The sequence below is a fragment of the Momordica charantia genome (assembly GCF_013281855.1).
Source record: "Momordica charantia cultivar OHB3-1 chromosome 8 unlocalized genomic scaffold, Mcharantia_2.0 BLBB01000008.1, whole genome shotgun sequence".
NCBI classification, from domain to species: domain Eukaryota; kingdom Viridiplantae; phylum Streptophyta; class Magnoliopsida; order Cucurbitales; family Cucurbitaceae; genus Momordica; species Momordica charantia.
Window position 1 is genome coordinate 8,844,484 of NW_028275166.1, and position 12,420 is coordinate 8,856,903.

A 12,420-nucleotide genomic window follows, 5' to 3' on the forward strand; every position below is an offset into this window, starting at 1 on the left:
ACATATATTAAACAATATCATTAATTCAACCGTGCAATTAAAACATCTTCAAGTTTAGGGGTACTTAACAGTTGGTTAAAGTACATGTAAACCATAAGGTCAAGAGTTCGAATCCTAACTCCTGTACTAAAAATAATTATAGACTAAGTAATAAAAAATAGGCAATTAAGTTTTTTTCTTCTAAGAAAAATAAAAATAAAAATAAAAATTGTGGTTTTAAAATGTAAAAATAATTTTAAGGAAACTTCATTTTCCATAAATTCGAGACAAATATTTCGACCTTCTATTAAAAGTTTCGCGCCCGACTCGTTTTCCTTTCCTTTATATTAACACCGGACGCCATTATATATATATAAAATTCTTTTGCCCATACGCCACCGATATTGACAAGCAGAAGAATTCAGCAGAAACGATCTCTTCCGGTTGGCGTATTTAGTGAACGCCATTTCGATCTTCGATCTTCAAACTTAATTCGTTAATGGCAGCTCTCAGCATCTTCTTCCTCGCTTTTCTTTCCGGTTTCGCTCTGTTTTATTTGATTTCTGCGCAGAATCCTTCAGGTAGGTGACTGAATTAATTAACCTCCATCGACCCGCAGAAATTTGATTATTGATTTACTCGTTTGCTGAATTCTTGTGACTTCACCTTTTCGGTGCTTAGGTTTCATCAGTTTAGACTGCGGACTCCCGGCGAACTCGACCTACACAGAGCCGACCACCGGAATAGTCTACGAATCCGACGCGGCGTTCATAAACTCCGGCGAGGTGCACAACATTTCATCCGATGGTGTACAGAATGGCCTGAATCAGCCGCTGTGGAGTCTGAGGAGCTTTCCGGAAGGAATTAGGCACTGCTACAAATTGAAAGTGAGGACAGGGACGAAGTACCTGATTCGAGCGAGGTTCCGCTACGGGAATTACGACGGGCGGAGAAACACGCCGGAATTCGATCTGCATTTCGGAGCCAACTTTTGGGATTCGGTAGGGTTTGAGGGAAATTTCACGGTGACGAAGGAGATTGTGCATATCGTTTCGTCGAGTGATGTGCAGGTTTGTGTTGTGAACGTCGGGACTGGAATTCCGTTCATCTCTGCTCTGGAATTGAGGCCTCTGCAAGATTCGGTTTACGAGACGGGACCTGTGTCGCTGGTCAGTTTCTTGCGCCTCGATTATGGCTCCACTAACAATCAATCTTTCAGGTTAGTTTTGAATTTTGACCTCTCACCCTCTGCCGCTGCCTTTGTTGAATTCTGATTTCTTTTACATAGTTTATTTTAATTTCATGTCTACGAAGTTTTTCACGGCTTAATCAGAAACATATGCTAATTAAAGTTGAGCTAAGTTGATGCTCACTTTCACGAGTCAAGTTAGAAGTAGATCGGTAGATTCTTATTTCGATCAATTTGATGAAATCTATATAAATAAATATTAAAAAACCATAAAGGCGGTTGTCAGCAAAATGTAATAAGGTTGAGTAGAGATGCTCGATATGAAATAAAATTTTAAAAAAATTAATAAATAAAAAACAACAAATTGAGAATAATTTTCATCAATTGATTGCTTCACTCTGAGTCTGCGAAGGTATAAAGACGACGTGTACGATCGAATCTGGGATCCGCCGGTTCCAATCGAAGGATGGACTACCATAAACACTTCGGGGCAAGTAGCCGTCGACGACCCGCTCTTCTTCCAGCCGGCTCCGGCGGTCATGAACACGGCGGCGACCCCGAGAAACGCAAGCGCTCCAATGGAGTTCAGATGGCTGCCAACGGACCCCACGGCGGCGTTTTTCGTCTACATGTATTTTGCAGAGCTGAAGGAGCTTCAAGCGAATGAGTCCAGAGTGTTCGACATAATGCTCAATGGAAAACTGTGGCATAATGAATCGATTTCTCCCGCCTTTTTAGCGGAATTGGTTGTTTTCAGTACCTCGCCTGTGACTGGCGGAACCTACGATGTCTCCATCGTCAAAACTGCCAATTCAACTCTTCCTCCGATTCTCAATGCTCTTGAGATTTATCGAGTCGTAAATTTCTCACAATCCGAGACCAATGAACAAGATGGTACGCACAACTTTACTGATTTTCCTCGCATTTAAATCATACTTCTGTGTTTAGAATACGCATGATCTAAACGCTGAATTATACAAAGTGCTGGTTAAACGTTTTATAAGTTTCGATTTTACCTCAATCTTTTGATTTGTTTAAAAGAAATCTTTAGTCAGTAATTTCTATTAGAATGGTTAAAGGAAGTTCAAAGATTGAGGATAAATCGGAAAATTTTTAGAAGTTGGGGGAAAAATTGAAACCAATTATATACGTTTTGTTGGTTTCAATTTTGCCCATAAACTATGTGTTTGGTTTTCATTTACTCTTTGTTTATAAATTTCACTTATAACGAAAATTTCCAACGGATGGTTGGGCCTAAATTGAAAATTTTCGAACAAAATGGAAACTAATTAGTGTAACTTAGCGTTTATCTAAACTAACATTGGAAATGTTTCAGTTGCCGCCATTGAAAACATCAAGGCAATTTATGGAGTTGGAAGGAACTGGCAGGGAGATCCATGTGCCCCTAGGGCATTTATTTGGCAAGGAGTCAACTGTAGCTTTGCGGATTCTGATCCTCCCAGAATCACATCCTTGTAAGTTTCTCAATCTGAGTAACCTTTCTGTCGACCATTTTTATGGTGTTAATATTTGATGTTTCAATGAAATTTTCCCTTATTTTCGAAATTTTTGTTTCTTGGAACTTCATTTGTATGGTCTTCTCACTGTAATGGCTGAATTTGCAATCAGGGATTTGTCCTCCAGTGGATTGACAGGGGAAATAGCCAGAGATATTGGAAATCTTAAAATGCTGGAGACTCTGTAAGTGTAATCATCAGTTCCTCATGACAAAGAAAACTTTGAACTAAAATATCAGAATTAATACTTACAAGAAATTCATTTCTGATTTTTGGTTTCTTTTAGAGATTTATCAAACAATAATTTGAGCGGACCAGTGCCAGAATTTCTCACTCAATTGCCATTGTTGCGAGTCCTGTAAGTTACAGAAAAGTAGTTTGACAAATCAAAAGTCATTTTTTACCTTAGCCAGAATAAATGAATAATGGCTAACACTTTGCATCTTTCATTGCAGAAACTTGGAAAAAAACAAGCTTTCAGGACTAATTCCGGCTCAGCTCATTGAAAAGTCCAATAATGGTTCTCTATTATTAAGGTGTAGTATCTCTAAAAATGCATAACAGAATCAATATGATTTCTCTAGGCAGTTTTCGTACTTCAGTGGCTGAAAACTATTTGAGGATTCCTAAAAGTCATGCTAACATCTTTGTTTTTATTTCTTTCTTGTGATAGATTTAGCGAAAATCCAAATCTTACTACGGCTCAGAGAAAAAGGAAGGGAAGCAATGTTGTAGTTGCTGTAGTAGCATTAGTTGGTGGATTTCTTCTGCTTGCATTCTTAATTGCAGCAGCTATCTTTTGGAGGACAAAAAGAAGAAAACCGAAAGGTGAGGCCATATATGAAACCATTTTTCAATGAATTTACTCTCTAAAATTTATTTTGTTGCTATTTTCATATCTAAGCTAGTGATATCATTTTAGGTGATGTAATTGGAGAGGTGAAACAGACTGTTCATCAAGCTCAAAATTGGGACACGGCTAAGAGACGCTATTCGTACTCGGATGTCCTAAGAATTACAAACAATTTCGAGCGTATGCTTGGAGAAGGCGGTTTTGGAAGAGTTTACTATGGAAAAATCGAGAACACTGAAGTAGCTGTAAAGATGCTATCTCCTCAATCAGTTCAAGGGTATCGGCAATTTCAAGCAGAGGTATGGAACTTTAACAACTTCCAAATACATACTTTAACTTCTCTCAATTGACACTCAAATTCCAATAATTTCAGGTTGACCTTCTTATGAGGGTTCATCATCGAAACCTGACCGGTCTTGTTGGGTACTGCAACGAATCGACCAACAAAGGACTTATCTATGAGTACATGGGCAGAGGGAACTTAGGATCTTTCATGACAGGTCTGGTTTTGGTCATTGCTGAGTAAAAGATTTTGTTGGTTTATGCTGTTTTCTTAATTTTTAAAACTGAAGAAACAGTAATATTTTGAACTTCACTTATGTATTTTTGGTTTTTATATGGATGACATGTAGGTGGCAAGTCAGATTTGTTGAACTGGGAAGACAGGCTTCATATAGCAGTGGATGCAGCACAAGGTTAGTAATAAATAATGGGTTGAAATACTATTTTCATCGTTGTACGTTCAACTTTGGTTCATTTTGGTCCCTATACGATCAAAGTATCTATTTTGCACACTATTTTTTAATTTTGTTCATTTCAATCCTTGAACTTCTAAGATTTCTGTTTTGGTCCTCGTACTTTTGACTATTTTGGATGCTTCAAAAGTCAGATGAACACTTGAAAATTACAGAAATAAAATGGATATTTTGAAGTTACACGTACAAAATCATATTTAAATCTAAATAATAATATTAAGCTTGACTTGTTTGGTAAATGCCACTTCTTTCAGTTTCTTATTCTCTCATTTCATTGTGATTTAGGATTGCAATACTTGCATTGTGGTATAAAGCCAGCTATTGTACATAGAGATGTAAAATCTTCCAACATCTTATTGGACGACAACTTTCGAGCAAAAGTATCTGATTTCGGTTTGTCGAGAATTTTTCCTGTCGACGATGGTGCCACTCATGTGACAACCAATGTGGTCGGCACTCCTGGTTACCTTGATCCTGAGTAAGTAGCTATCTTCTATTCGAATCCCTCTCTGACAATAAAACAACTTCTAACGATGTTACTAAATCTTACGAACTCTATTCGCTTACAGATATTACACATCTTACCGATTAAACGAGAAGAGCGACGTGTACGGCTTCGGAATTGTTCTTCTTGAAATCATAACTGGGAGACCAGTCTTGACAAAGACTCAAAACAAGGTAACTCACATCTATCAATGGGTCGACTCGATGCTTTCTCAAGGAGACATCAATTCCATTATCGACCCCAAATTGAAACAAGATTTCGACATGAACACCATTTGGAAAGCGGTTGAGATAGCAATGTGCTGTGCATCTCACGCCTCTACAAATCGGCCAACCATGAGCCAAGTTGTGATAGATTTGAATGAATGTTTGAACATGGAGTTGGCTAGCAGTAACAACAATCATCAACCTGAATCAGTAGTTGCAGATCACATTTCTCTGTTTGGTCCAGAGGCAAGGTAGATGGGGTTCCTAAATAATTGTTATGTATCATATTGAGATCCGTAAGATTGTACATGTAAATGTGTAACATCAAAATTCTTTTATTCGGGAGGATAACACCTCCATATTCTTTATTTTTTTTTTCTCAATTTTAGTAGGTTTGTAGTCGTTTTAGGCCTGTATTTTGATCCATATAATTTGAAAATATGCATTAACCTTTGGCTTGATAAAAAGTTATTTGGGTTCAAAGCCTAATTTCTATAATGTTATATATGAAGCTGTCTTGAAAAATCAATCCATTTGATTTGTTGATATTACCATACTAAAATTTTTCTTTGTATTAGCCTTTTACAAACAATTGAGGATCAAGGAATAAATATTCATTGACATTGTGACATTTTCACAGATATTTTTATGTGTGTATGAATTCGACGTCAAAGGATAAATTAACATTTCTATAGTCACAAAATAAATCAACAAAATATGAAAATATCAACAAAATATTATTAATATAGATATAATATTAATATTAATCATTTTACACTTATTATTATTATTATTTTATTGATATTAGTATGTCCGGACAAGTTTGCACGCATCTCGATTATTCACAGGCCAACCACCTAACCCTACTACATTTGGTTGAGAAAAAAACTCGTAAGATATTAGATCCTAGATAGGCGGCTACCATGGTTATTTTACACTTATTTATAAAAAGTAAAATACTTATTTGTTAATTTAAATATTTTTTATAAATTTTTTTATAACTTTTATAGAAATATTCATCAACATCGAGATTTTATTAGATATTTTTATCAACATTTTCACGAAATTGAAAACCTCAACATTTTTATAAACATTTACGTCAACATGATTTCTCATTTCTCCAAAATAAGTATAACCTAACTAGTAATTATATTACCCACTTGAGCTTAGTTTAACAATATTGACCTCCCTCCAGGTGGGTTGGGACCCCACATCCCACTAGTTATATTAAAAATTAAAAAAAAAAACAGTCATTGTAATTTACCACCCATTTATCCAACTAAAAAAAACATAAATTCTCATTCATTAATTGAAACTTTTTGTCATCCTTGATATCAGCTTCCCTAATTTAATTTATTTTTGTTTAATTGTTTATGTCAGAAATTAAATGACACGAACCAGTCAAACGGGCCCAAGACAACTAATAATTAAAAGAATAATCTCTCTAGATTCTCACCATGGAACATGATTGATTGATGACATTTCTCTATCTTACATTCTTTATTCTGAAAAAGATAATTATATCTTATCACCACCTTGATGAACTCAAACCCCAAAATAATATATAACTTATTTTGCCTAATTTTGTTCGATTATTGTTTAAATTATTACAAGTAGAAAGAGGCGGATAAAACTAGAGATGAACAACATATAGTTCTTTGGATTTTTGGAAAATGTCGTAAATTATGTTGATTTTTTCACTACTTGCCATTTATTTAGCAATTGTGTTTAGGGTCCAATCTAAATGAGATTAGTTCATAGCAATGTTCTCTCTCTTGCATCAAAGTTGGGAACGAAGAATGAGTGCCAGTGTGGGATATAGAACTCAACAAAAGAGAGAGAAATTGCTTGAGAAGCCACCAAAGTGGAGGAAAAGGAAGCCATCCATCGAAAGAGAGAAGTTATACACAAGATACATTTGTCTCGTGTGATTAATTGAGGGGATATTCATGGAAATCGAAAAGGTTTTGTACAAGATGCCTTAAATATTAAGGAGGTACTTGATTCACAGGTTTGTAACACATTGATTTATAGTCTAGAGATAAGAATTTAAAGATTTAAATACTCTTTTGGTCATTATACGTTCGATTTTGATTCATTTTGGTTCATATAGTTTCAAAACGTTCATTTTGATTCTATAGTCAACTAATGGTCAAAGAATGGTTAGGGATGATTTAAAACAAATTCTCAAACTTTAGGGACAAAAAGTGTTTATTTTGAAACTTAAGAACCAAACTGACATCTACTCCAAATCTCACGAACCAAAAATGTTATTTTGAATCTTTAGGAACCAAATTGACACCTACCTCAAACTTCAAGGACCAAAAATGTATTTTTCTCTTCATTTTAGTACTTGTACTTTAAAAAACGTTCATTTTAATCCCGATACTTTGAAAATGTAACTATTTTGTTCATTCATTTTGATTTTTGCCTCATTTGTTTAAATAAAAAATTTAGCATGACACTTCCCTCATTAAATTTCTTGAAATGTAAGTTATAAATTTGTATTAAATAGTTCATTTTGTGTATAAAATGTGTTAATTTTTTGTAAATAGATATCAAAATTGTCACTTTTAAAAAATATATAGACCAAAACAGATGTTTTAAAAGTATATGAACTAAAATGAAAAACAAAATTAAAAATAAAGAGATAAGAAAAATACATAGATCAAACCATATTTAAACGAAATTAAAACTTTTGTAATACCGAGATAGCATAGATCTAAAGATAGTATACTAGAAACCTAAATACACCTCAAACAAGTAAACTCAAGAATAACTCATCTGGTTAAGATAGTTTTCTGATCAAAAGATTGTGGTTTCGAATCATCATTTTAAAAAAAATAATAATAATACACCTCAAACAAATAAGCATCATATTTCAATACCATTCTCAAATAACCACCAATTGAGTTGTTTTTCTGAATTTTTTCTTTTCTATTTTTCTATTTTCGTTGACCATTTCAACCAAGTTGGCAACAGGCTGATCCTCACTCGGAAGATTCCCACTGTTATCTCCCAAATGATAAAAGTCTGGGGTTGACTTTGGAAATTGTAAGACAACGCAATCTGTAATGAACATTATAATATGTAAACATGGCGTAAACGAATACTCCCCATTTCCAAATTTTTCATTAAAAATCTCATTCTTCGATCCCACAAAACAGAGCTCTAGTTGACCTGACCAATTCAACTGACTGCACAATCCATAAATTGTTCGACGAAATGCCTCAATCACTGCCAAACTAATCCAATGGGAAAATTCAACACCTTCATTCTGGCCTTTCTCCCCAGTTTTGTTCTTCTGCATTTGGTTCATGCCCAGAGCCAGCAAGGTCTGCATTCAAAATTCTTCTACTATATTTGATTTCGTTACTAGTTTGCAAGCTTAAGGCTTAAGAGCTTGTTTCTTCTTGTACTGTTTTTCAGGCTTCATCAGTATTGACTGTGGGTCTAATTCTAGTTACTCAGAGCCAACTACGGGTATAAATTATGTTGCTGATACTCCATACGTCAACACTGGCTTGGTACAGAGTATATCATCAGATTATACATCTAAAACTCTTCAGAAACAGCTATGGAATCTAAGAAGCTTTCCTGATGGGACAAGGAACTGCTATAACATTCAAGCGAAAGTGAAACTTGGCACCAAGTACTTGATTCGAGCCAGTTTCTTGTATGCAAATTACGATGGCCAAAATAGCGTTCCAAAATTTGATCTATACTTTGGAGCGAACTTTTGGACGACAGTGACATTGAAAACGGTAGCCGCTATTGTAGATGAGGAGATCATTCACATCACAACTTCAAACCAAGTGCAGGTTTGTCTTGTCAACACTGATAATGGGGTACCCTTTATTTCGTCCTTGGAGTTGAGGCCATTGCCAAACACCACTTACCAAACTGTGAGTGGTTCATTAGCAACCTTCTTGCGCCTGGATATTGGTTCCCCAAATGGTACTTACATCCGGTGAGTTGTCCTTTGAACTTGGGGTTATTTTCTCTAACAAACTATGAAGTTTGATTGATCAGAAAAACTGTATTTACTTATTGTGTTATATACTTCTTTTAGATATCCCGATGACGTATATGATCGTATTTGGAGTCAACCAGCTCCATTGATCAACTGGACTCCATTGAGTACTTCATCTGTGGTCAACAACCAAGACAGTGGTGGTTATATGGTACCCTCTAAGGTGTTGAGTACTGCCTCCACGGTAATAAATGCAAGTGAACCAATGGAATTTTATTGGGAGGATGATCAGCCTAACCAATACTATGCATTCTTGTACTTTTCTGAACTTGTGGTGCTCAAAGCCAACCAATCTAGATTGTTCAAAATCTATGTAAATGACAAGATCTGGTTACGCGACAATGTTGTTGTTAACTATCTATCGGAAAACCTTGTTTATAGCCTAAGTCCCTTGACTATTAATACTACATATGACTTCAAATTGATCATGTCCGAAGGTTCAACTCTTCCACCCATCTTGAACGCAATTGAAATATTCCAAGTGATGAACTTTGTAGCGATTACAACAGACCAAGGAGATGGTAACATTTATGCACATTTATTTTTCAGGGTACAATTGAGACAATAAGTTTTGTTGTTTCTCTAGAAACTTACTTCAATATCCCAATTTCTTCTTTGCAGTCGATGCCATGGAATCCATTCAAGAAACCTATGGGGTTACAAAAGATTGGCAAGGAGATCCATGTGTCCCGAAACCATTTGCTTGGAAGGCTCTCAACTGTAGTTATGATGCTTCAAATCCTCCTAGAGTCACAGGGCTGTGAGTATTTTTGTATTTATTAGAAAATTCATAGGAATGGTTCCCTCATATGGAAGTTGGGTTGATAGTCCAATTCTTTTCAGAGACTTATCGTCGAGTGGATTGACCGGAGAAATTTCAGTCAACATATCAAAACTAGCAAAGCTAGGAGTTCTGTAAGTGTCTTTTTTCTACATCTCTAAAAATTCTCTTGGGTTGATCTTATATCTTCTTAAAACTAACCAAGTTTGAGATGGTTTATTTAAAATTTAATTTCTTTATTTTTATACACATATTTATCTCTATGTATCAAAATAGAGGTTAAAATAATCTTCATACTAGAGATTGATAAATTACTCAATCGTTTCAGAGATTTGTCAAACAATAGCTTAAGTGGAGCAGTGCCTGCTTTTCTCGCTGGAATGTCATTTTTGAGTGTCATGTAAGTTTAATTTAAACTATGTCAAAAGGTTATCAACATCTATAAGAAGATTTATATGTATCACATACTATTGGTCAATATTACAGAAAATTATCTGGAAACAACCTGTCAGGACAAATTCCTAAAGAACTTCTTGACAAAATAAACCAAGGCTCTCTTTCATTAAGGTTTGCCTTTGTTTTTCATTAAACCTTATAAATATTATCAATGCCTTTTTACCTAGTTATTAACTTTCATGAATGTTACTTTCACAAGTATTAATGGGAATCCAAATCTACAAGGGACAACACCAAGTGAAAAGAAGAAGAATAACATAGTAGTTCCTATAGTAGCAGCAGTTGCCGGTGTTATTATCATTGTAGTATTCATTTTAGCTCTTGTTTACTTCATTCGACGGAAAAGAAGTCTTAAAGGTAAGCCAATAAGTAGCTTCTTAACTTTTTCTTCGTATCGAAACTTCTATAATATGTCTGTACTAAGCATCTGAATGCTACAGGCCCAACCATAGTGGAGCCTCATTCACCACAAAATTCTCAAGTAGAACTTCATCCACATGAGCCATCACAGACACCAAGTCCAATACAGACACCAAGTCGACAATATTCCTACTCAGACATCTTAAAAATTACCAATAATTTTGGTAGACTATTGGGTGAAGGTGGGTTTGGAAAGGTTTATTATGGCCGAGTTGGTAGCACTGAAGTGGCTGTAAAGATGTTATCTCCAAAATCAGCTCAAGGGTATCGAGAATTTCAAGCAGAGGTATGTACTCTTAACACAATGAACTTAAATATTTTAGCACTCGATATCCGTTTTCTTTTCTAATGCTTTTTGATTTACACTGTAAAAAACTATTGCTCATGACAGGTGGATCTTCTCTTGAGAGTTCATCATAGAAACTTAACTAGTCTCGTTGGATACTGCAATGAAGGGGAGACAAAGATGGGGCTTGTCTATGAATACATGGGCAAAGGAAACTTGGGATCAATTCTTCTAGGTAGGAATTAAAGTGAATTCATAGTTGAACACCCAACCCCTAAAGCTCTACTGATATTCTTTCAATAACTTTTATGCAGGTGGAAAAGGAGAAGTTTTAAGATGGGAAGAAAGACTTCAAATAGCACTAGATTCAGCACAAGGTTGGCAAGTAAAAATAATATGCTAATCTCATTCAGCTTTGCTGTAAAATCAAAATGAAGTCTTATTTCCATTCTGAATAATACATGTAAACATTTGCAGGATTGGAGTATCTACATAATGGTTGTAGACCACCAATTGTCCACAGGGATATCAAATCAAGCAACATTCTATTGAACGAATATTTACAAGCAAAACTTGCTGATTTTGGTCTCTCAAGAGCTTTTCCTACTGAAGGGGACGCCACCCATGTGACAACCAAAGTGGTTGGAACTCCTGGCTACCTCGATCCTGAGTACGTTTTTCCTACACTCTTTTAGTACAAGAATACATAAACTCACTTTAGGCAGGGCAATAAATTGATGACATTTCAATTTTTGGTTTTTAGGTATTACACGTCGTACAGATTGACGGAGAAGAGTGATGTTTATAGCTTTGGAATCGTTATTCTAGAACTCATCACTGCGAGACCAGTATTAGTGAAAAGCAGTGAGAAAAGTCACATAATTCAGTGGGTTGATTCCAACCTTAATCAAGGTGATATCTATTCTATAGCTGACCCCAAAATAAAAGAAGATTGCAACATTAACTCTGTATGGAAAGCAGTGGACATAGGAATGTCCTGCACTGCCTATGATTCTGCAAACAGACCAACAATGAGTCAAGTTGTAAGTGAACTCAAAGAGTGTCTAAACCTTGAGTTAAATCATAGAGGTCACCAAATTGACTCTGCAACCTCTATCTCCTCAACATTCCATTCTGAGCTTGGTCCTATGGCAAGATAGTTCCTGTTGTATAAAAAAGGCCTTGTAATGTTTTTCTCTTTGTTATTATTATTTTTATATTATGTTAAAGACAATTGTAATTTAGTTTTACCAACCCTTGAAATTGCCCAGGGATGACTTTCCAATCCCATTCTCACCTCCCTTTTCTTTCTCCATCTAGCAAAATTCCCCACAAAATTTAGTGGGCATAAGTACCTCATGAAATTATTTCTCGTAAATTATTATTTTTATTACGTTCAACCATTTGTTATTATTTTTTAAAGATTTTCTCAATTAAACA

General features: G+C 35.2%; 2 protein-coding genes and 1 long non-coding RNA gene across 5 annotated transcripts in view; 2 read left to right on the forward strand and 1 right to left on the reverse strand.

Moving 5' to 3' along the window:
* Positions 1-94: 94 nt before the first annotated feature.
* LOC111016893 (putative leucine-rich repeat receptor-like protein kinase At2g19210) lies at positions 95-5,533 on the forward strand. The gene is made up of 13 exons (XM_022292448.2): positions 95-560; positions 661-1,198; positions 1,581-2,062; positions 2,505-2,643; positions 2,798-2,869; positions 2,972-3,043; positions 3,141-3,221; positions 3,359-3,513; positions 3,608-3,837; positions 3,912-4,038; positions 4,171-4,233; positions 4,579-4,771; positions 4,863-5,533. Exons 1-13 carry the CDS (start codon positions 479-481, stop codon positions 5,257-5,259), a joined length of 2,631 nt encoding a protein of 876 aa, XP_022148140.2. The 5' UTR covers positions 95-478; the 3' UTR covers positions 5,260-5,533.
* LOC148209475 (uncharacterized) overlaps positions 2,849-12,420 on the reverse strand; it is a 26,828-nt gene continuing 17,256 nt past the window's right edge. Inside the window, exon 3 of one of the 3 annotated variants that reach the window (XR_015792815.1) lies at positions 2,849-3,041. This is a non-coding gene — a long non-coding RNA (uncharacterized LOC148209475). Of the gene's footprint in view, positions 3,042-11,358; positions 11,669-12,420 lie in introns of those variants that run through there. The other 2 variants (XR_015792816.1, XR_015792813.1) reach the window with 2 other exon arrangements.
* On the forward strand, positions 8,208-12,380 carry LOC111016892 (putative LRR receptor-like serine/threonine-protein kinase At1g51810). Its single transcript, XM_022292447.2, has 13 exons — positions 8,208-8,339; positions 8,434-8,974; positions 9,077-9,558; positions 9,659-9,797; positions 9,881-9,952; positions 10,147-10,218; positions 10,305-10,385; positions 10,474-10,631; positions 10,715-10,980; positions 11,086-11,215; positions 11,295-11,357; positions 11,458-11,650; positions 11,744-12,380. Exons 1-13 carry the CDS (start codon positions 8,258-8,260, stop codon positions 12,138-12,140), a joined length of 2,676 nt encoding a protein of 891 aa, XP_022148139.2. The 5' UTR covers positions 8,208-8,257; the 3' UTR covers positions 12,141-12,380.

Bases quoted from the DNA above. Each gene is read 5' to 3' on its own strand.
- LOC111016893 (XM_022292448.2), top strand. From the start codon at position 479: ATGGCAGCTCTCAGCATCTTCTTCCTCGCTTTTCTTTCCGGTTTCGCT. The intron at 3,514-3,607 runs GTGAGGCCATAT...ATATCATTTTAG, and splicing joins AAAAAGAAGAAAACCGAAAG to GTGATGTAATTGGAGAGGTG. The intron at 4,234-4,578 runs GTTAGTAATAAA...ATTGTGATTTAG, and splicing joins AGCAGTGGATGCAGCACAAG to GATTGCAATACTTGCATTGT.
- LOC111016892 (XM_022292447.2), top strand. From the start codon at position 8,258: ATGGGAAAATTCAACACCTTCATTCTGGCCTTTCTCCCCAGTTTTGTT. The intron at 8,340-8,433 runs GTCTGCATTCAA...ACTGTTTTTCAG, and splicing joins TCATGCCCAGAGCCAGCAAG to GCTTCATCAGTATTGACTGT. The intron at 11,651-11,743 runs GTACGTTTTTCC...TTTGGTTTTTAG, and splicing joins CCTGGCTACCTCGATCCTGA to GTATTACACGTCGTACAGAT.